Source organism: Amblyomma americanum, chromosome 1 (assembly GCF_052857255.1).
Source record: "Amblyomma americanum isolate KBUSLIRL-KWMA chromosome 1, ASM5285725v1, whole genome shotgun sequence".
Lineage (NCBI taxonomy): Eukaryota > Metazoa > Arthropoda > Arachnida > Ixodida > Ixodidae > Amblyomma > Amblyomma americanum.
The window spans coordinates 120,948,619-120,972,353 of record NC_135497.1 but is presented as its reverse complement, the minus strand read 5'-3'; the positions used below and the strand labels follow the sequence as shown (position 1 = coordinate 120,972,353).

The 23,735-nt window shown below is 46.9% G+C and overlaps 1 protein-coding gene and 1 pseudogene across 4 annotated transcripts in view; one reads left to right on the top strand and one right to left on the bottom strand.

The window, feature by feature from the left end:
• The window catches only part of LOC144113560 (protein regulator of cytokinesis 1-like), a 36,667-nt gene extending 14,357 nt beyond the window's left edge, over positions 1 to 22,310 (top strand). For 2 of the 4 annotated variants that reach the window (XM_077646696.1, XM_077646697.1), the window contains 10 exons: positions 104 to 250; positions 1,206 to 1,423; positions 4,388 to 4,534; positions 5,491 to 5,708; positions 7,107 to 7,253; positions 8,213 to 8,426; positions 12,780 to 12,990; positions 14,536 to 14,980; positions 21,891 to 22,046; positions 22,139 to 22,310. In XM_077646696.1, the coding sequence (XP_077502822.1) occupies positions 5,565 to 5,708; positions 7,107 to 7,253; positions 8,213 to 8,329 (408 nt within the window). In that variant the 5' untranslated portion in view covers positions 104 to 250; positions 1,206 to 1,423; positions 4,388 to 4,534; positions 5,491 to 5,564 and the 3' untranslated portion in view covers positions 8,330 to 8,426; positions 12,780 to 12,990; positions 14,536 to 14,980; positions 21,891 to 22,046; positions 22,139 to 22,310. Of the gene's footprint in view, positions 1 to 103; positions 251 to 1,205; positions 1,424 to 4,387; positions 4,535 to 5,490; positions 5,709 to 7,106; positions 7,254 to 8,212; positions 8,427 to 12,779; positions 12,991 to 14,535; positions 14,981 to 21,890; positions 22,047 to 22,138 lie in introns of those variants that run through there. The other 2 variants (XM_077646698.1, XM_077646699.1) reach the window with 2 other exon arrangements.
• Positions 17,666 to 21,260, bottom strand: LOC144113425 (uncharacterized; annotated as a pseudogene).
• Positions 22,311 to 23,735: the final 1,425 nt, after the last annotated feature.

The following is a 23,735-nucleotide window of genomic DNA, read 5'->3' as shown; positions in this document are numbered from 1 at the left end:
ATCGCGCATGCTTGATCAGTTGTTGAGCTTGTTTCTCGGCTGTTGCATTCAGTGCTGTTATTAGTGTCTTGGGTTTCTTGAGTTTTTTTTCTTTTTTTTCCAGCTTGAAGAAGAGATCAAGACGTATATCAGCAGGCACACTGGTCGGGAGGAACAGTTCCTAAGTGAAGCGGCAATAGACTTCCTGGAGCACCTCTGCTCACCGCATGATGCTTACAATCTCGAGAAGGACAGAGAACGGCAGGAGAGGGTGAGAAAGAACTTTTTGAAAGAGTAAAGGGTGCCATGTATTCTAGTACAGATTAACACTCGGTGCCCACCAAACAATTGCTCCAAAATTCTTTCGCTTTCGCTTTGCATCGCAGGCAAGGAATTCTAGATCTGTGTAGCCACTGTTCGCCCTCACATTCACAACGATGTTAGCATAGGTCTTCGGGGCACTGCCTCAGGTGACCCATGCGCACGTGCCATATGTCGCAACAGGTAGTGTTGCAATCAATGTTCGACCTGTGATTAGTGTTTTAAAAGCAGCATTTACTCCTATAGGGTGTCTGCACTGCTTTTACTTTGGTTTGGCTCGGACAGTGTTGCAACTTCGTAGTGGCAGCCAGTCGGATTTGTTAATCTGTCACTCCAGGAAGCTAAAAGAATATCTTGCAAAAGTGGTCGTGACATGCACAGTCCTTGGCCAGTGACGAAAGCATCTAGTCTTTGACATAACCAGTACAGGAAATTCTTGTTGAGAAAAACATATTATCCAGGAAAAAGTGTGATGCAAATTTCCTGATTCTGAAAAGTAACGATTGAATGGGGTGTGAAGACTTTTTTTGTCAATTTGATTTCATAAGAATGTCGATTGGCATTTTTTGGCTTAAGGTATTAACAGCTCCTTCTATTAGTGGTCGCAGAATTTGGTCTGAATTTACGTTGTCCTTAAAACAAGTAGGCCGCCGCGGTGGTTCAGTGGTTACGTCGCTCAGCTGCTGACCCAAAAGACGCGGGTTCGATCCCGGCCGCAGCGGTCGAATATCGATAGAGGCGAAATTCTAGAGGCCCGTGTACTGTGCGATGTCAGTGCACGTTGAAGAATCCCAGGTGGTCGAAATTTCCAGAGTCCATCACTAGGGCGTCCCTCATAGCCCGAGTTGCTTTGGGACGTTAAACCCCCATAAACCAATCATATATGCTGCCTCCTGCCTTTTCAGACCAGAGGCTTGAAGAACCGGAGGAAGAACTCTGAAGGCTCAAGAAGTTCCACGCCAAAAACAAGCCCATTTTGATGCAAGTCGAGCGGCGGGAAGCTCTGTGGGCTCGCTTCCTCGAGTTTGAGAAGCGCGCCGCTGACCAATCCCGCCTCAACCACCGTGGTGTGTGCCTTCTTGAAATGAGGGCGCGAAAGAGGCTCGAGACGGAGCTTCCTCGCGTGAGTGTTGCTCTTGGACGACCTCCTCCTCTTTTATCTCTCTGTTTAGGCTTTCCCAAATTTATGTTGGCAAACAAAATAAAGGACTGTATGGTTGGTTAAAGCTGCACTAGAAAAAGACTTCCACTATCTCAAATTAAAGGGACAGGGCAGGCTTAAACTTCAAGGCATAGTTTGTGAAAGGGGGCATGTGCATTCATACTCATTGTTAAGAATATCTGTTGCAACAAGGACAAAACATGCTGGAGTGAACAGTACACTGCTAAATGTGCTATGCGTGCTGTGTTTAGTGTAAATTTTAGTCTCTGCCTTCAAAGGTGTGCCTTCATTAATTTGACCACTCATAGACTAATATGCTTCATGCATCTCAAATAGTTTCACTTCAACAGCTCGATTGTAGCATTTGTCATATCGTATGCTATATTGTCACAATTTGGCCACTCTTTCTCCTTTTTGCTTGATTTGGCACGTAATGGGAAATTGCATGCTTCATTTAGCTGATTGGTTGCAAATATATGCTGTTATCACTGGATGTGAGTGGAGAGATGTGGTGCGTTTTTTCAAGCAGCTGCGAGAATGTTTTTATCAATGGAGCCCCTGAGCTGCTCAACAATTACATGGTCAGTTTGGCGGGAGAAGTCGCTCCAATTTTTGCAGAGTTCACATATGCACAAATGACGAAAACTACATTTGTGTGAAAAAGCGTTGTGTGGCGGCGCCCAAGCAAGCTCTTCCCTCCTCCTTCCAGCGATTGCACTGACGATAGCGCTGTGTTCCCAAGGCTGTACGCAAAGCCCCTCATGGATTTTGCAGAGTTTTCATGGCATTCGCTTCAAAATATTTTGTTTTTTTCATCAGTTTTCAGACATTCTTTTGGTGAACACCTATCGGATGGCCAGAATCCTATAGCTGTAGGCTTTATTGCGGCAATAATTTTATCGTGATGTATGGTTTGTTTTTGCATGGCGGCAATGGAAGAATTGATAAGTCTGAAGAATTTGTTCGTTACTAGCGATATATCTTTATACCAGTTATCGTTTGTCATGAGCTTGAGTAAATGCACTGTTGTTCCTGATGACACTGTCGCTTTCTCGTTTCTTAGACCACTCGAGCAGAAAACAAGTGCGTAGTAGCGAGCCTCTCTTTTCTTTTCACTTGCACTACTTCCGTACCTTTCAGTGTTGCACCTTATATATGAAACGAAGTACAGTTAAAACTCGATTTAACGAAGTTGAGGGGAGCCGTGAATTATTTCGTTAAATTGAGAACTTCGTTAAATTGAGTGAGGCATTTCTTGGGCACATAATTCAGTACATTCGATTACAGTAAAACTTCGTTAAAACGTACCCGCTTAAACAGTACTTTCGTTTTAAAAGTAGTAAAGTCAAGTCCCCGACTGAGCACCCATTGAACATAATGCATTTTGCATCCGCATAAACCTTACCAGCTTATCGCGGTCGTATCGGTTAGCACGTGCCATTTCCACTTTTCGTCGCACTCGCGCGTGACGAATTCACGCCGGTAGCACCGACCCAAAGGACGGTTCGGCTAGCGGCGCAACAATCTTCCCTAAATACCGCCGATGGGACGGCAAGCCATAAAGCTAATGACAAATTGGCGCCAAAGTTGGTAATCATACAACTAGCGCAATCTTTGGGGGTCCGTATGGTCATCGTCATGACCTTCCCGCGCTACTTTCGAGTGGGTGGCGCCAACACCACGACCGGCGCCGCTAGCGTGTATGAAAAGAAACAACAAAAATTCTTACTCGACAAGAAAGGCCCGAGGGGACTACAAATTTATTTTCCGCCAAAGAAGTCGGTGATCTTTGCCTGCGTGCGCTTTGTGAGCAACGGCCGCACCGATTTCTCGTAGGTCTGAAGTGCGTCCAGCGCGTCTTCCGTCCCCTCGTGTGCGCCGGCAAAATGTCGAAGCAGATCGAGAGCATCCATCACCTGACCTGGTGTCGGCACGGGAGCTTCGGCACCTGCAGGGTCGTCGGCAGCGTCTTCAGCCGCCACTCCCTCCACGCTTCCTACAAGCCGCAACATATCGGCATCAGTCAAAACTTCCGTTGTGACTGCGTTTGCGTCGGCGTTCACGTAGTCTGAGAAACTTATGCCTGTGGGCACTTTATCCACTGAGCGAAGGTGTTCCCAGGCATCTTCATCCTCGTGCACGGCGCTCGCGCAGTCCGGACCAGCTTCGGCAGTTTCAGGGCCTAGTGTCCCGAAACCGGCAGTCCTGAAGCAGTTGACAATTATCGACGGCTAGACTGATGGAGGCCTAACAAGCTGAACTTGACAAAGACGTGCGTTCAAAGGCACGGGGAAATCCGCACAAGAGCGAACACAGAGCACAACACACAAACACACACAAAAAAAAAACACGCGAACTGCAACAGCGCCATCTATGAAATGTGGCACGAAACTTTTTTACTGCTGGCGTCATCTTGTGAGCTCGACTCAAAATTAAAACTCGTTTTGCGCCGCGCAGTTTGAAAAAAGCGACGGGATGAAGATGCTCCGCGGTGTTACCGCTGACTCGCAATCAATAAATTTTGGGGTGCTGTCTACAAAATAGACCAAAAATTAACACTTTTTCACCTTTATTTCTCGAAAAAAGGTTCGTTAAATCGGGACAGATCACGGAATCGGTTTCGTTATTTCGGGTTAGTCAAAGCATTGAACCCTATGGGCGTCTGAGGGGGAATTAGGATACCTTCGTTAAATCGAGATTTTCGTTAAATCGTGTTTCGTTAAATCGAGTTTTGACTGTATAGTCCCCATACGAACCAGCCCACTTCCATCGAAAAATTCTTGCCCGAGGTCGGGCATCTTCGAAGTCGCCGCTTGTGGAGGATCGCGCATGCTTGATCAGTTGTTGAGCTTGTTTCTCGGCTGTTGCATTCAGTGCTGTTATTAGTGTCTTGGGTTTCTTGAGTTTTTTTTCTTTTTGTTCCAGCTTGAAGAAGAGATCAAGACGTATATCAGCAGGCACACTGGTCGGGAGGAACGGTTCCTAAGTGAATCGGCAATAGACTTCCTGGAGCACCTCTGCTCACCGCATGATGCCTACAATCTCGAGAAGGACAGAGAACGGCAGGAGAGGGTGAGAAAGAACTTTTTGAAAGAGTAAAGGGTGCCATGTATTCTAGTACAGATTAACACTCGGTGCCCACCAAACAATTGCTCCAAAATTCTTTCGCTTTCGCTTTGCATCGCAGGCAAGGAATTCTAGATCTGTGTAGCCACTGTTCGCCCTCACATTCACAACGATGTTAGCATAGGTCTTCGGGGCACTGCCTCAGGTGACCCATGCGCATGTGCCATATGTCGCAACAGGTAGTGTTGCAATCAATGTTCGACCTGTGATTAGTGTTTTAAAAGCAGCATTTACTCCTATAGGGTGTCTGCACTGCTTTTACTTTGGTTTGGCTCGGACAGTGTTGCAACTTCGTAGTGGCAGCCAGTCGGATTTGTTAATCTGTCACTCCAGGAAGCTAAAAGAATATCTTGGCAAAAGTGGTCGTGACATGCACAGTCCTTGGCCAGTGAAGAAAGCATCTACTCTTTGACATAACCAGTACAGTAAATTCTTGTTGAGAAAAACATATTATCCAGGAAAAAGTGTGATGCAAATTTCCTGATTCTGAAAAGTAACGATTGAATGGGGTGTGAAGACTTTTTTTGTCAATTTGATTTCATAAGAATGTCGATTGGCATTTTTTGGCTTAAGGTATTAACAGCTCCTTCTATTAGTGGTCGCAGAATTTGGTCTGAATTTACGTTGTCCTTAAAACAAGTAGGCCGCCGCGGTGGTTCAGTGGTTACGTCGCTCAGCTGCTGACCCAAAAGACGCGGGTTCGATCCCGGCCGCAGCGGTCGATTATCGATAGAGGCGAAATTCTAGAGGCCCGTGTACTGTGCAATGTCAGTGCACGTTGAAGAATCCCAGGTGGTCGAAATTTCCAGAGTCCATCACTAGGGCGTCCCTCATAGCCCGAGTTGCTTTGGGACGTTAAACCCCCATAAACCAATCATATATGCTGCCTCCTGCCTTTTTAGACCAGAGGCTTGAAGAACCGGAGGAAGAACTCTGAAGGCTCAAGAAGTTCCACGCCAAAAACAAGCCCATTTTGATGCAAGTCGAGCGGCGGGAAGCTCTGTGTTCTCGCTTCCTCGAGTTTGAGAAGCGCGCCGCTGACCAATCCCGCCTCAACCACCGTGGTGGGTGCCTTCTTGAAATGAGGGCGCGAAAGAGGCTCGAGACGGAGCTTCCTCGCGTGAGTGTTGCTCGTGGACGACCTCCTCCTCTTTTATCTCTCTGTTTAGGCTTTCCCAAATTTATGTTGGCAAACAAAATAAAGGACTGTATGGTTGGTTAAAGCTGCACTAGAAAAAGACTTCCACTATCTCAAATTAAAGGGACAGGGCAGGCTTAAACTTCAAGGCATAGTTTGTGAAAGGGGGCATGTGCATTCATACTCATTGTTAAGAATATCTGTTGCAACAAGGACAAAACATGCTGGAGTGAACTGTACACTGCTAAATGTGCTATGCGTGCTGTGTTTAGTGTAAATTTTAGTCTCTGCCTTCAAAGGTGTGGCTTCATTAATTTGACCGCTCATAGACTAATACGTATGCTTCATGCATCTCAAATAGTTTCACTTCAACAGCTCGATTGTAGCATTTCTCATATGGTATGCTATATTGTCACAATTTGGCCACTCTTTCTCCTTTTTGCTTGATATCGCATGTAATGGGAAATTGCATGCTTCATTTAGCTCATTGGTTGCTAATATATGCTGTTATCACTGGACGTGAGTGGAGATATGTGGTGCGTTTTTTCAAGCAGCTGCGAGAATGTTTTTATCAATGGAGCCCCTGAGCTGCTCAACAATTACATGGTCAGTTTGGCGGGAGAAGTCGCTCCAATTTTTGCAGAGTTCACATATGCACAAATGACGAAAACTACATTTGTGTGAAAAAGCGTTGTGTGGCGGCGCCCAAGCAAGCTCTTCCCTCCTCCTTCCAGCGATTGCACTGACGATAGCGCTGTGTTCCCAAGGCTGTACGCAAAGCGCCTCATGGATTTTGCAGAGTTTTCATGGCATTCGCTTCAAAATATTTTGTTTTTTTCATCAGATTTCAGACATTCTATTGGTGAACACCTCTCGGATGGCCAGAATCCTATAGCTGTATGCTTTATTGCGGCAATAATTTTATCGTTATGTATGGTTTTTTTTTTGCATGGCGGCAGTGGAAGAATTGATAAGTCTGAAGAATTTGTTCGTTACTAGCGATATATCTTTATACCAGTTATCGTTTGTCATGAGCTTGAGTAAATGCACTGTTGTTGCTGATGACACTGTCGCTTTCTCGTTTCTTAGACCACTCGAGCAGAAAACAAGTGCGTATTAGCGAGCCTCTCTTTTCTTTTCACTTGCACTACTTCCGTACCTTTCAGTGTTGCACCTTATATATGAAACGAAGTATAGTCCTCATACGAACCAGCCCACTTCCATTGAAAAATTCTTGCCCGAGGTCGTGCATCTTCGAAGTCGCCGCTCGTGGAAGATCGCGCTTGCTTGATCAGTTGTTGAGCTTGTTTCTCGGCTGTTGCATTCAGTGCTGTTATTAGTGTCTGGGGTTTCTTGAGTTTTTTTTTCTTTTTGTTCCAGCTTGAAGAAGAGATCAAGATGTATATCAGCAGGCACACTGGTCCGGAGGAACAGTTCTTAAGTGAATCGCCAATAGACTTCCTGGAGCACCTCAGCTCGCCGCATGATGCCTACAATCTCGAGAAGGACAGAGAACGGCAGGAGAGGGTGAGTACCTTTTGACAGAGCAAAAGATTCCATGTAATCTAGTGCAGGTTAACACTCGGTGCCCGCCAAACGATTGCTCCAAATTTCTTTCGCTTTCGGTTTGCATCGCAGGCCAGGAATTCCAGATCTGTGTAGCCACTTTTCGCCCTCACATTCACAGTGATGTTAGCATAGGTCTTCGGGGCACTGCCTCAGGTGACCTAGTGCACGTGCCACATGTCGTAACAGGTAGTGTTGCAATCAATGTTCGACGTGTGATTAGTGTTTTAAAAGCAGCATTTACTCCTATAGGGTGTCTGCACTGCTTTTACGTTGGTTTGGCTCGGACAGTGTTGCAACTTCATAGTGGCAGCCAGGCGGATTTGTTAATCGGTCACTCCAGGAAGCTAAAAGAATATGTTGGCGAAAGTGGTCGTGACATGCACGTCCTTGGCCAGTGAAGAAAGTGTCTAGTCTTTGACATAACCAGTACAGTAAATTCTTGTTGAGAAAAACATATTATCCAGGAAAAAGTGTGATGAAAACCTCCTGATTCTGAAAAGTCACGATTGAATGGGGTGTGAAGACATTTATTGTCAATTGGATTTCATAAGAATGTCGATTGGCATTTTTTGGCTTAAGATAATAACAGCTCCCTCTTTTAGTGGTCGCAGAATTTTGTCCGAATTTGCGTTATCCATAACACAAGTAGGCCGCCGCGGTGGCTCAGTGGTTACGTCGCTCAGCTGCTGACCCAAAAGACACGGGTTCGAACCCGGCCGCAGCGGTCAAATTTCGATGGAGGCGAAATTCTAGAGGCCCGTGTACTGTGCGATATTGGTGCACGTTGAACAACCCCAGGTGGTCGACATTTCCGGAGTCCTTCACTACGGCGTCCCTCATAGCCTGAGTTGCTTTGGGACGTTAAAGCCCCATAAACCAATCATATATGCTGCCTCTTGCCTTTTCGGACTTTTCAGACCAAAGGCTTGAAGAACTTTCAGGAAGAGCTCAGAAGGTTCAAGGAGTTCCACGCCAAAAACAAGCCCATTTTGATGAAAGTCGAGTGGCGGGAGGGCTCGGTTCTTCGAGTTTGAGAAACGCGCTGCTGACCCATCCCGCCTCAACAACTGTGGTGGCCGCCTTCTTCTTGAAATGAGGGCGAGAATGAGGCTCGAGACGGAGCTTCCTCGCGTGAGTTTTGCTTGTGGACCACCTCCTCCTCTTTTATCCCTCTGTTTAGGCTTTCCCAAATTTATGTTGGCAAACAGAGTAAAGGACTGTATGGTTGGTTAGGGGGGACATGGTTCTTTGTGAAAAAATTTTTAATATTGAAGTTATTGCCTTGAAAAAGTGTAGGTACATATATTTCTGCATGCTGATCTCAAATATGAAATTAGTTGCTAGAATTTTTTTTCTTTCTATGGTATGTAGTTTTTTATGAGAAGAGCTTCTGACATGGTTCTAGAGAAAGCTGCTGAAGAGATTCTCATAATCTCTATGTTGCTAGTTTCTAGAAGGATCAAGGATTGCAGCAAGGGTAATAGCATGTTTCTAGCTCTTCTAGTTCAAAAGTTGTGGTCATCCAAAGTTGTGGTTGAAGAACTGAAATTTTAGTGTTTACACCTGGCACCATCTGAAACCTTTATTGCGTTCACCCTATTTAGGTACTAAACGACACAAAAGTTACCAAAATCTGATGAGCCGAAGCAGAGATAGGCTTGTCAGTAGACTGCCATGTGACGAAAATAATCAAACTGAGAAAATTGCAAAAAACAAATTACAATGCTTTCAATGCTTTCTTTATGCACAGTTGTGCAAAGAAAAGTAGCGTCTAGCTTCAGAATGCCCCAGGCGAGTAACGTTCTTCAGTTTTTCTTTGGTGACGTCGCTTTGCGGCATAGATGAAGCAGGCTGAGGCTGCATGCTTCGCTCGGAGCCTATAGCTCGGCGAGAGTCTTTCTCCTGTGCCCTCTGGCTGGTTATGTGGTTTTGTTCCACTTGGAGCTCTTGCAGAATGCGTGACGCAGCCTCCTGTGTCCCAGAATTAAAGCACATCACTGCCTCAGCGACAGCCGCTTCAGCAGATATCAGCGAAGCATGCTTTGTCTTTGGCATCAAGGACCAAATCACTGAATGCAGTGCCTCATTTGCATTCTGCGTTTGTCCTCGCTGGCATCTGCTGAGTAAGTCTTTGTGAGCAAGGCACTTGTACGCAGGTAGCAATGCTTGGCTGGCGAGTCGGGCAGGTTTTAACGGTGTTTCGGTGGCTGCTGTCCCCTTATAATGGCAGCATTGTGTTTGCACCACGAGTTGGTGCCTTGTGGGCATAGGCCATGGTTTGGGCGCTTGTTGGTCGACGTCACATGATAATATGTGGCCATTACTGCGCAGAGCATTGTGGTGTAGCGCAGGCTGTGCCGCTCCAATGATCGTTGGAAGAGCATCAGAGCTGCATCCGCCTCCATCTGCCCGGATTTTGAATTTGTATTCTTTTGGCATACATGCTGTGCCTTCCAAGCGTTGTACTGGGGGTCCTCCTCTTTGGGTGCATTTTTGCAGCCAAGGGAGTAGTTGCACAGCACTACATAGTCTAACAAAGCTCTATGACAGAGCCCACACCAATGTGGGACTGGTGCCCTCTCGTCATCCACGCTGCATCAAAACAGCCTGCAATATTTCCGGGATTACTGAAATTCAGTTCTCTGTATAGTTCTTTCATTGAGGAAGCACATTCAGTCGGCACACTTTCAACAGCTAGCGTCGCGGCAGGCTTCAACTTGGACTTGAGGTGTGCTTGGTAGGTCTTGTTGTGAAGACCCCTGTGGGAGATTCCCATGGTTGGAAAAAAGTCATTCAGTGCTGTTTGGCCGTTCCCTGTAGTTAGCGCAGCCCAGGCAGCAAGAATATTTACCTGGAATGGATTGTACTTTGCGGTTCCAGGTAGACGCTGGGAACTCCACTCGCGCACGACATTGCCGCAAACAGAACACTCCAAGTGCAACTGTACAGCAACACCATATTCGCGAGTGCTTTTCTGGATGGACACGTCGCCACCGCACTGGCAGCACATGGTTTTTTTCGAGCAGCCAGTTGATTGCTGACAGATCGACGATCGTGTATGTTGCCGCTGCCATCGCCGCCGGGCCTCTGTCGCCTCTCTCAGTGCGAAGAGTCTGCAGCTTGCGCTCGGTCGCAGATATAGAAGAGAGCTCTGAAATTCGGGCGTTAGCTCGTTCTTGTAGTCGTGCCACCGCGGTGGCTGAGTGGTTACGGCGCTCGGCTGCCGGCCCAAAAGACGCGGGTTCGATCCCGGCCGCGGCAGTCGAATTTCGATGGAGGCGAAATTCTAGAGGCCCGTGTACTGTGCGAGGTCAGTGCACGTTAAAGAACCCCAGGTGGTCGAAATTTCCGGAGCCCTTCACTACGGCATCTCTCATAGCCTGAGTCGCTTTGGGACGTTAAACCCCCATAAACCAAACCATCGTTCTTGTAGTCGCTCCAAGTCTTGGGGCCTCATAAACGTCGTGTCGACGCACATTCGTTGCTGGCGGCCACCCGTGTCATCGGAATCGGCCGCAGAGACGCCCGTCGCGACACTTTCAACTGTCTCGCTTCGATCACCTGCTTCGAGAGCGCACAGACGACCTTCCACTGCATACTTTTGCTTGTTAGAAGGCTTTTTACACCTTTTACCGAACTTGTGCACACTGCGGAACTTTCGGTACGGTGGAGACATAGCTCGCTTCCGAAATCAGCCTGAGACTTTTTCAAAATGGCGTCGCGTCCGTCGGCGACGCGGGCCAATGAGCTGCGCCGGTTTTGACATGTGATGAGCAATGACCGATGGCACAGCGAGATTCTGTCTTTCCTTTTTTTCCTTTTCATGGCTAACAAAACGACGCTGCTCGTGCAGCTCTGATGGAGAGAAAGAGGACGACACACTCTTTCAAACGAGACCAAGATGGCGGCTTTCCGGCGTGTCATTTGAAAATGGTGCACGGCACAAAATGAGCATTTTTGAGGTACTTTCGAGAGACTTTCGGTCAGAATACTCCCGTTATTTGGCTTTTTCTGAAAAACTATGGGTTTGTCCTCTTGGAAACTTCACCCACATATAGAGAATGGCCTCATGGTAACATATAGTCCAAAATTGAAAAACTGATTTTTTTCCCGATTTTTCGGCTGCAAAGACCCGTGTCCTCCCTTAAAACTGCACTAGAAAAAGTCTTCCACTATCTCAAATTGAAGGGACAAGGTAGGCCCAAACTTCAAGGCATATTTTGTGAAAGGGGGTCATGTGCGTTCATACTCATTTAAGAATATCTGTTGCAACAAGGACAAAACATGCTGGAGTGAACAGTACACTGCTAAATGTGCTATGCGTGCTGTGTTTAGTGTAAATTTTAGTCTTTGCCTTGAAAGGTGTGACTTGATTAATTTCACCACTCATAGACTAATATGCTTCGTGCATCCCAAATAGTTTCGCTTCAACACCTCGATTGAAGCATTTCTCATATGGTATGCTGTATGTCACAATTTGGCCACTCTTTCTCCTTTTTGCTTGACTTGGCATGGAATGGGAAATTACATGCTTCATTTACCTGATTGGTTGCAAATATATGCAGGTATTTTGCAGGATTTGCAGGTTATATATGCAGGATTTTTGGCATGCTTGGGCACTGTGCGAGAAACTGACGTCTTGGACCAGCCGAAATGATAACCAAAAGGAAAATCTTATTTATTCAGGATTCAGTTTTGGTTGCTGCTGCGAAGGTGGGGCTAGCTAATTCGCTGCACCTCCCACCTATGTTATGTGTGGCTTTCTCTTTACGCACTGGTCACAGCCTTTCACGGCACTCTTGTATTTTTTTTGGTACTTTAGCTTCAGAATCTCCCTGTCAGAAAAATTTTAATGCCATAATTTTAAAAGCGCTGCTGCCTGTGTTGAACGCGGACTTTTTTGGCTGGCGAGCAATGGCGACTCGGCACAGGGCGCATACATGAGCAGCGGCTACACGGGATTAAGCATACGCTGCATCATCATCATCAGCCTCACTACGCCCACTGCAAGGGTAAAGGCCTCTCCCATGTCTCTCGAATTAACCTGTGCTTTGACAGCTGCGGCCATCGTATCCCCGAATTCTTCTTAAACTTCCTACCGCCCCCTGCTGCGGTTGCCTTGTCTTGGAATCCATTCCGTTACCCTTAAGGACCAGCGGTTATCTTCCCTTCGCATTACATGCCCTGCACAAGGCCAATTCTTCCTCTTCATTTCGACTAAGATGTGAATAACCCGCGTTTGTTCCCTCAGAGTCTGGCCACTTCCGGTCTCTTATAACATTACACATATCGTTTTTCTTTTCATCGCTCGCTGCATTGCATATATAGACATTAACCCATTATCGCTAACTCAGCAACTGCCATCCGTGAACACTGAATCTAAGCACCGAAACTGAAGTGAAAGCCAAACTGCTAGCGCACCTAATTTGCATCTCGCCCAACTACGCTAATCGACCGTCATATTTTTTTTCTTACCTACTACAGACCTCAAAATGACGCACGAACTGGGACTCCTCGTAAACTTCCACGACCTCATGACCTGCTATCCCAGAAGTTCCCGGAAGGCTGGGAAAGACTTGGTGTCTCCAGCCAACCGCAGTTGAATAGACTCATCGGAGGTGCCCGTGCCATAGCAATAGACAACTTGTTCATAGCCACAGAGGTCTTGCGTGCATTGGTCTGCAGATGTCCGCAAGTAAGCATCTATCGTTTCTGGCATGCTTGGGCGCTGTCCGAGATACTGATGACATTGACCAGCTGAAAAGAGAACCAAAAAGTAAATCTAGTTTATTCAGGATTGAGTTTTGGTTGCTGCTGCGAAGGTGGCACTAGCTAATATACTGCGAATTGGATTAATAACTAGACATATGTTTTGTCAAGTTTTTGTGTTTATATTACATTAACAAAACCTGTTCGTTTGCCCTAGATAAAAGCACTGTAAACCAAGTAAAACAAAAACACGCCACCAGAGGCACTGACTACTTTTTGCTCTGTAAACATCCTACGACCTAGCACTAAACACTTATGGCTACTCTCTATGTATCTGAGAGCGGCTTTGCGGAATCGATCCGGTCGAGCCATTGCACTCTATAAGCGTTCATTTCGGTCCCATGGTAGGATGCGTTCGTTTCACATTTAGCAGGCAGTGCGCATCGTCAGTTTGTGGAAAATCACTGGCCGGTGGCACCTGATGGCGCCACGTTCCCTCCTTGCACTCCTTGCACTCCGTGCACTCCTTGCTCACCGTGGCCAACCAGCGCGCTAGGAGCGAGCGACGGGCGATGGTTGGCAGTAAGCAGTAGCTGTACGCGCTATACTATATGTGTCTGATATCTTGCGCAGGCTGTCACACCGTCGCAGTATCTCCCGCTCGAGTTCGGATCCATAAGTAAGGGAACGTGACTGATCAGTGTTCCCTTCTGCGCCGACGACGTGATGGCGAAGTATCGCTGGTTCAGCTAGGCATTCGCATGGTTGTTGCAACCATGCAAACAGCGCTGCCAGCCTTGGCATGAACGAGTTACAGAGAACAGGCAACCATGGAGTGCAAACTTCCGCCATGTGCGTGCTAAGATAGGCTGTTTTGATTGGTCGCCCTGGGTGTCGTCATTGGGAGAGTGAAATGGGAATGGGAAGCTGCGCGAAAATCGAGTTGAGGGCAGCATTTTGTTTGCTTGTATTTTGAAATTTCTTCAATGAATAACTCCCGTTCCTATGCATCGATTTTCGTAATTCTTTTTGTGTCAGCATCTGTGTGACATAAAGAACCCATTTGAAACGTAACCGGCATCCGTTCAAGTGGTGTTTCGCAGCCCCTTTAATCTTATCCGCCCGCCTAACTCCCTGCCGCCTCCTGATGCGTTTGCTTTCCCTTTGAATCAACTCTGTTACCCTTAAGGACCAGCGGTTATCTTCCCTTCACATTACATGCACTGCACAAGCTGATTTTTTCCTCTTGATTCGACTAGAATGTCATTAACCCGTGCTTGTTCCCTCACTCACTCTTACCCTTTCGGGCCTCTTCTAACATTACACCTATCATTTTTCTTTTCATGGCTCGCTGTGTTGTGTATATGGACATTAACCCATTATCGCTATCTCAGCAACTGCCATCCGTGAACACACTATCTGAAGACCAGAACGGAAGTGAAAAGCGAACTGCTAGCGCACCTAATTCTCATCTCGCCTAACTACGCTGGTCGACCATCATTTTTTGTTTTTTATCTCTTACCCACTGCAGATCTCAAGGTGATGCACGAACTGGGTGGCCTGGGCCACTTCTGCGGCTTAGAAGACCACATTCTACAGCCGGGAGTTTTGCCCCTGGTTGCGATGTCCTCTGCGGGAGACCACGTCGTTGCTGCCGTTTTTGCGGCCTGGGTTGCCTTCGACTCTTGCCCGCCATCCACCTCTGCCGCCCAGAGTTCCTCGCTGATGCTCACGCAATGGTGACTGGGATCAAAAGCGACTACGTCGTGAACTTGGTCAACTGGCCCCAGACGGCAGACGATCTCGTCCTCCACTACGAGCTCCGACTACAGACGTTACCGGAAGGTTGGGAAAGGCTTCACCTCTCCAGCCAGCCGCAGTTGAAGAGTCTCATCGCAAGTGCCCCTGACACTGGAATAGACAACTTGTTCATAGCCCCAGAGGCCTTGCGTCCCTTTGTCTCCAGTTGTCCGCACGTAAGCATCTATTGTTTCTGACATGCTTGGGCACTGTGCGAAATCAGAACCAAAAAAGAAATCAGGTGTATTCAGGATTGAGTTTTGGTTGCTCCTGAGAAGGTGGCGCTAGCTGCAGGGCCTTGTTAAGTGACGAGAATACAGAGATATGGCACGACACGAAGATTGGGGGCTGTGCCGCTGTGCGTATACATAACAGTTCCTTCGTTACATACTTTTACAGTGTATTGACTAGCTAGTTTGGTTTACTTTTTGTTAACGTAATCTACTAGTTGAAGAACTGACCATGCTTAAACCAGAGTGTTAATTTTTTTTTTTCCACTGGTTCTGAGTCTAGATCAACACCCATTTATTATCATTCTTTGGGACACAAGTGGACAGCTCCCGTAAAAGTGACCAATCGATAATACAAGTGATAAAGGAGGCAGAAATCAAACTACGACAATCCTTCTCCACGCAGGCAGTCCAGTTTTGTTGAGAATCCTCTACACCATAACCTTATGCAAGGCATTAGCATGTAAAAATAAATATATGCCACGAGAAAAACAATAAGTAGAGCATAACGCTGTGTCCTTGGTGTTATCGAGAAAACTAGAAGCCAATGCGATGCGGCAATTGCTTCCTTACAGGGCTGTGTGCCACGTGGTGGGATTCGCACGAACTAAGGTGTCTCCTCAGATTTATGGAGACGTAAATTTCTTTTCTGGGAAAATGATACATCCCAGCGAAAATCGGGAAATGTAGCGGATAATCCGCTTTCAGTGGTACTAATTTACTCGGTTTGGATTTTGTGTAGAGACAGCGCCGCTGATGAAGTGGTCAGGTGCTAAGCATTTGAGCAAATACACCTCCGACCCATTTGGTTTAAAATTGGTTTGGTGTAAATTCTGTGGATGCATCTAGTTGATAAAATCAAGTTCTATTGGCTGACCCTAACATAAGTGATTGAGATTTGTACAGCAAAGTCCATTTACCTGCTTCGCAGAAATTCATTCCCTTTGCGCAGTCTGTTAGATTGCAGGACACGTCGGTTCCTATTTGGTTGCCAAGCACTTTATAAATTGATTCTCATGTCCCGACATGCCCAGTGTTTTCAGACAAAGATTTTGAATATTGAAAAGTTGTTAGATACTGTTGTGGAAATATTGAAGATAATGAACCATTTTTCTGATGTGTAACAATAGAACATTAACATGTTTCCATCGATTGCATCAAACAAAGGCTTTCATTGGAACACAAAAGGGAATGCTTTTGTCTATAGGAAAAGTGGTAATAGCAAAAAAAGTTTAAGACTGCGACGGGTGATCGGTGGATATATTGATTGTTATACTGAAATCTTGTATGAAAAAATTACGTTCATAAACTTTTTCTCGTTTTAAAATGATTTTGTCCAGAATTTTTGCGTATGCTAGTCGAACCTTGAGTTTGGAGAGAGTGATTGTAAAAAAAGCAGGAACAAGTTATGTGTGAGTAAACACTTAATGTTAGGGGTGTGCGAATATTGAAATGTTCGAATACGAATTGAATACGAATATGAAGAAAAAATGGCTTCGAATATCGAATCAAATATCGAATATCTGTTCAGTACAAAAAAAAATTTCAGAAAACGATCAGCAAGCAAACGTTGTTGCCCTTATTTTTTTCAAAATAGTGTACAGTCTTTGCAACTAAAATAAACAAAACTAAACTGCCTCAGTACCATATAAAAAGACATGATGTTCACAGAAATGTATACTGCTTGATTAGACAGCATAGAAGTATGCAAACTATAATGAGGTCATGCAAAACAAAATTCATAGAACGACAAGACTGGCAACAAAAAAATAACATGACTATTAAACCTCATTCATTTGTAGTTCAAGGGACCAGAAGAAATGCCCAGTTCATCCGAAGGCCTCTGTTAATAAAATTGCCTGTGCCCCCCCCCCCCCCTTAAAAAAATGCTGCCGAAAATGCTGAAGATGCAGTAAGGCCTCATGAGGCAGCTGCATCACGCTAACACCTGTAAGCCCGTGATGAGCCACCCGTTTTGGAGTGCTGGAAGAACAACACAAATTCAAGCAATTGAAAGGGCCGGGGAACACACACTGGCGTCGGAGCGGCGAGGCGGTTTCTAAAAAGGAAAAAGAAATAAGCTGTGCGGAGCTGGGATTGGACTCGGGCCGACATTTGAAGTTGCCGCGGGGCAGCGGTGAAGCTCAGAAACCGAAGCTACGCAGCCAGGCTATTTTTTTGCCCTAGGGACAGAGGCCTTCCGATTGTTGCCACGCCTGCCGTTACGCCCGCTAAAAAGGTGTGCAGGTTACAATGCACCATGCAATAGGCGAGATTTTAACAGGATCGCTTGCCCTATTGTGACTACTCGACGCGCCCCTTCAGGAGGCTCCCCCAACGTTACTAGATCCCTTCAGTTGTCAAACTCCCCACCGCGGCGGCCATCGATGTGTGGCCCATTTTCGTTTCCGCTCGCCAGATGGCGTGGCGGCCACGGTTAGCCCGGTGCCCTGCGCTACGCAGCGCGAAGCGCTGCTGGTTTGTGTATTATAGATGGCATTCTTTGCCTTGAAATTGTCATGCACTGCTCCTCAGATTTTTACAGTAATTAGGGACCTCTTCGAACATTGGGGCGAGGCTATAACTGACGGAATGAACAGGAGAAAGCACCAGCAGCGATGCTGCCCCGAAACTCATTCACTGCCGTTGTTTGCATGCATATACTACTCAAAATGAAAAATAAGCAAAGCAAAGAAACTTGCCTTTTCTCAGTAGCATGAAAAGCATTTATTGCCAGGCACAAAGGACGCACCCACAATGAAACTGTTAAGCATTGCTTCACAATAGACGAGCTTTTTTGCTGGCGATGGCGACTTTCTCGCGGGTTTGAAGGCGCCGGTTGACATCCCTGGCATAGAAATGCATCCGCGTGACAATGAAAAAATATAGCACTTGGCACGTGAACGTGGGCTTGTGCTGATCACAACCCAGCCGCGTTAGGTAGCACTCATCCAGCTCGTCCAGGACCTTCCAAAACAGGTCCCCGCAGAGACCTTCCTCATCAAGAGAAAGTGACACTGATTCATTTACAACCCTCACAAAGTGTAGCATCTTGATGCTGGGGTGCCTCAGGCTGCCTTCCTTAAAGCTCCGATACCTGGTCAAGTACGCGTCAGAACCGACGACAGGAGTTGCTGAGCTAATGTCATGCAGGCACAACTGGCACTCTGTGCGCTCGCTTACTTTGTGTTCAACATACCCAGATAAGTAATAAACAACACTGTCATCTGGTGAACCTCTGAAGTAGCTGTGCTCATCGCTCATTTGGTCAGGGGTAACACATGGAAACGTCATTTCCAACAGCCTAGCCTCAATCTCATTGCGCAAGCTAGCTTTGTTTGATCGATGAGCCTCTGCAGCAGTCTTCAATGTTTCTTCTACACTGACAAGTACAGCATTCGGTTCGCCTTGAACACTTCCACGTAGTGCTGTCTTGATGGGCGTGTACAGGCTCAGCAGGCGAAATATCTGCGAGAAGTTCATGACGGTAGGGTGCGACTCATCACCTCCAAATGAACGAGCGAGGCCAAAATGCCGCTGAAAGAGAAATCACAAGCATTTGAGTAAAAGTGCATAATGTCTCTAAAGTCCAAACTAAAAGTGAAAAAATTCATGTTACCTCCAACGGGTCCTGGTTAAGCTTGGCAGTGAGTACGTAATATGCGCCCTTGTCGAAGAGATAATTGATAATATCTAGCGTCGACATCAATGTGACACGTAGGGACTCCGTTGTCAGCTGAGAGGCAAAGAGCCTTGTGCCCTTCTCAACTGCATTTCGCTCAGTCACGTTCAAGACTTCCAGGAACTGCTTCATGATCTGAAAAAAATTGTGAATAATCAAACCATGCAGACACGCAAAGGCGTATGTAATAGTATAAGCCTAGGCTCCAGGAAGTGCAGCTGAGCTGCTTGCCTCTATCTCTTTGGAATGGCACCTGATTCCCCTAGATGGAAGCTTGATGTTGAGCGCATCAAATACGTCGTTCAGCATTCTTGTGAAGGCCTCAGTGCCTTCTGAATCTTGTAAGCCAGCGGCTTTTGCTTCCCTGTACACGCGTATTCCAATAGCCGTCCCACGGCTAAAGAGCTGCAGAAAAAAAGAATTGCATTTTTTCACATATAAGGACAGAAAATAAAAACAGCATGCTTTTACAAAAACTAGGTCTACCTGTGTAGCTAGTCTGACGCTCATTTTGCGCAGGTTATCAGGGGCAACATGTGCTTCGGTCAGTTTTGGCACAACTCGCACATGCTTATTTTTCTCTGCTTCATACAGGGTCACATAATGCCGGAAATTGATGCCAAGGTCGCCTGCCTGTAAGAAACAAAATCCAACTGTTAAACTGCACTGAACATTTGCTCATGCTTTTTTCTTTACCATTGCGTAGGTGTGCTTCCTCAGGTGATTTCGGATACACTTGACGATATGTGGCACATCGCATACGAAGTAGATGTTTTGCGATGGCTCCCATGGATGCTCAATAAAGTGGTGAGGTGCATCCATTTTGCCTGACACTCCAAACTGGCTCCACATAGATTTGTTGTTACCAGCCCCGTCACTGATCACAGCCAGGACTGACGCATTGTTCTTGTGAAGTTCCAGGATAGCACTCATTACGAGTTCTGCAAGAACTTTTGCGGGTGCTGCTCCTTTTGTCGCAAAGCTTGCGATTGGTTGCACCCAGTCTTCAAACAGAGGCACGAACATCAGTACCAATGCGTGGTCGGCAAGTTGATTTGCGTTTGGTGCTGTAACGTCGCCATAGTCCACGAATCTATCCATCTTGCATGAGGCTTTATTGAAGGAGATACCCTGCTTTAACTTTACCTCATCAAGGAGCAATACTCCTAGCCGTCTTAGATGGCTTTTATCACAGAAATGGCCTTTGATGCTGTTCAGTGCAACTTGGTTGAAACCATATTTGCATGGAATTCCCTTTATTATTTGGCGAAGGCGAGCCTTTGATGGCAGCGGTAGCAGCTGCATGTCAGCAATTAAAGTGTAGGCTTTTGGACTTGAAATGTGCAGTAGCAGACATGTCATCAGCCACTCGGCATCATACCGCCTCCCATTTCTTGACTTTGCTTTCGCTGCCATGAAAGCTGTCTTGAAGGCTAACTGCTGTCTGGCTGGAAGAACGCTAAGGGTGCTGTCAATTGTCTCCTCAGGGATTGCGCTAAGCTTCCGCTTCATCAAAACAAGCTCTTCTTTCAGTTTTTCTCGCCTTGAGGTTGCACGAATTGCTTTGCATCGCAGCGACTTCAAGCAGGCCCTCTGCTTTTTCTTGCATTCCTTTTGCTGCTTTGTCCGTTGCAAAAAAAGCTTGTCCAAGGTTCGGCATTGAGCACATGTAGCAATAAGGCTCAATGTAGTGCATGTGTTGCGCCTCCACGTTTCACCTTGTTTTATCGACACCACTGATGATGTGATCTTGGGGTACTTTTTAGGAGGGCATCCCTGGCACAGCCTCAGCTTTTTCAGATAATGTATCAAGCACTTCAAGTCATCAAATGACTTCAACTCAATGCCCTGCTTCCCGGCGTAGACACTACGTGGCACGAGTCGACCATTTGCACACACGGTCAAATCGAGGTTTTCCGACAGCGCCACGGACGTTTCCACACGGGCAATATTGTTTCTTATGCTGAGCTTGTACAATAGAGCCGTTTGTTCGGCAACATCAAGAGACCAACCTTCAAGTTTTTGTCCCCCTTTGGCTAACCGAGCCAGCATGTCAAACAAAGATTCTGTACCATCCAGCGACACACCGTTTTCTGTTTCGTCGTAGCTATCTCCGAATGCTGCACTCGTACGCTCACCTTGTTCTTTTCGGCATTTGCTTTTTGCAGGAGAGAGTCTGCGAGAAGGTGCTTTACGTTTCCGTGTCGGTTTAGAAAGATACTTCGGGCAATTCGGGAACACGCGAGGCACGGCGTTGTCTTTCAGCGCCCATTTGTCGCGCGGTATCGTGACCACTTCACCAGAAATGTTGTGCTCGAAGACCTTCAAAATGTCGTCATCCTGGAAGTGAAGATCACAAACGGAACACGAGCTTGAAAGCTTTTTGTCCAGCCTTGGTACTGCGCGCTCCCATAGTTGAAGGCGTTCAGCGTCGCGGGGCGGTCTGAAAAATTGCCTCTTCTCTCCAGCAGATCGCACAGAATCATAACCGCTTTTACAACGGGCAAACGCCGTCGTGCGCGCCTCCACGCGGCGCGCCACAGAAAGGCGTCAGGCGGGCTCCACAGTTTGAGAACTGGAAAGAATCTAGTAACGTTGGGCTCCCCGGCATTTCGCAAGTAGGCTTTCCCGCATACCATAATTTACAAAACGGGACGGCGGAAGTCGCGCTCGGAGAGTTATGAAGGCGACAGGACGCATTCTTCGGATGTGGGCATTACATATGTAACGTATTACCGAAGGATTAAAAAAAAGCGCGATTTCGCGTTGCGATTGCTCGAAACGGGCCGTCGGCCATCGTTCGCAGCGCGGGTGATATGTGAGAAAGCCCACTTGGGGAAATGCTCACGAGGTGAAGCCTTGCTGCGTCGGGATGCGGTCGGCCCGCGTGATAAACGGCGGAGAAGGAAGCGGACAAGACCTCTGTATTGTTTTCCTGGAATTTTTAACTCGATTATCGGCTAATTTTCCCAGATATTGTGGTTTTGCCACAGTCGAATTTTTGAAGGTATGCACAGTGTACGATCGCTGGCAAGTATTGAATATCAATTTTCGAATCCGAATACGAATCGAATATCAAACATATTCGATTCGTATTCGAAATTTCGAATATTCGCACACCCCTACTTAGTGTTGATGATGGGTGCTGAGATGCTTCCATTTCTGTAATGCCAGGTGCTGCAACGCTGGCGCCTACCACTGATGCGACGAGAGTTCCTGCTATCCAAACTGGGTGAGGAGCCACTGGTCCGCACGAGTGAGGAGAGCAAGGAGCTGCTCATCGAAGCCATGTGCTACCACCTGATGCCCGCACCTCCGCTAAGCCGCTGGGTAATGAATCGCACTGATATTTTGCTGAGAACGAGGTCATTGTAGAACCAGCTCACGTTAAGCGTGTTTTCTCGCCATGATGTTTCCTGCAGCTCAGCGAGATGCAGACACCCATGCACGACCTTCTGGAGCCTTATGATCCACTGCTTAACACGGTGCTGACCAGACGTTCCTCTTTGCTGATGTCGCCAAGCATATCTCTTAGCTGGTTACAATCAACTGCTCTTGTAAGAACAACCATTATTAAAAACCCACCCAACAATATCTGGGCTTGAGTTTTGATAGCCTTGGTGGTGGGAAGACCACTGTGGAAGACCAGCAAAGTAACGTCAAGCGTCATGGACCGCACAAGCACGCTATTCTCGAGTGTGCGACGTCTGGAGGTAAGCCAGTCTCATAATGTTAGCCCTGCTAATATATCATTGGCATTGAACGAAATGTACAGTGAGGGGGTAATTACACTTAGCGCAACCCGTGCTCAGCCCTTCAAATCGTTGGTCCACACGGACTGGCCCTGCCGTCTGCTAGGCTTCCAGGTTAGCCGAGATGGTAGACTGCCTGCCGTGGACAGGAACTGGTTCCGTGTTCAATCTTCGTGACAGGACGAATTTTTCATCAACTGCGAAGTTCTGGAAATTGCTGTTTAGCTTCCCTTTGTAGCCATACAGCTGCACATGGGTGGATACTGGTGAGTTATTACTTCGGGATTACTCTATGCGTTCAAATAACCTTCAAAAGGAAGCTGAAGAACTTTTCGAAAAAAATGAGTTCTCTACGTCATTTTGTAGCTTTTAGTCCACAGAAACAGAATATCTCATTCAAAAAGAGCGGAAATAAATGCAAAGAGTTGTTTTTAGAAGAAAACGCACCCCATCGCCTTAGGGCGCCGAGCGAACGCCGCTCTTGCCCGCAGTTGGTTGGGACCGTAATGACGTCATCCTTGGAGATGATCGGCCGGCACCGACGGCTTTGCTGCGTAGCACGGTGCTTCAGCGGGCTTTTAAGGACTACGTTTTAGAAATTATGGATAATACAAGCAGTGTTGAACAGTTTGGACTTTCACCATGCATGTTCGAGCCATCAGCAGCTTTAGAAAACGGCGGAACCAACGATCGACGCCGCGGAGTGCGCCGGCAGCGAAAGTCAATTCGCGACATTTTCACGTGTTGAAAATCTCGATTGGATGGATGGGTGGATGACAGCTTTTATTTCCACCGGAAATGGAGACCCCTTACTACTCACCGCCCCTGGCACGCAGGCCTGGAGGGCGGGGGCCGGAGCCTCCGTGACTAAAGGCTAACAAATAGATTTTGTCTCTTCACGGCATCAGCCGCCAGGCGGATTGGCTTGTTTCTGCCGAGCGGGTTCTTCGCTGTGCAGCAGGGCTTCCCAGCTTTCTCTGCTATCAATATCTTCGTCGACTCCGGTGTAGACAGCGCATTCCCATATTCTCTGCTTCTGGGTAACTGTGGAACCGCCGGACTGTCTGAATTTGGACGAGTGCGGGCAAACCTATTCCGAAATTGTTAAGAACTACAGACTAAGCAGAAAACTGGTGCCACCGCCTGTGATAAGAAGCTAAGCAAGCCGGAAATTTCGGAGCTCGCAGTGCTGCTCATCAAAACTAGTATGCTGCGAGATATAGTTGCTGCTGCTGTGTATCGAGATAACGAGCAGAATTACTTGTGG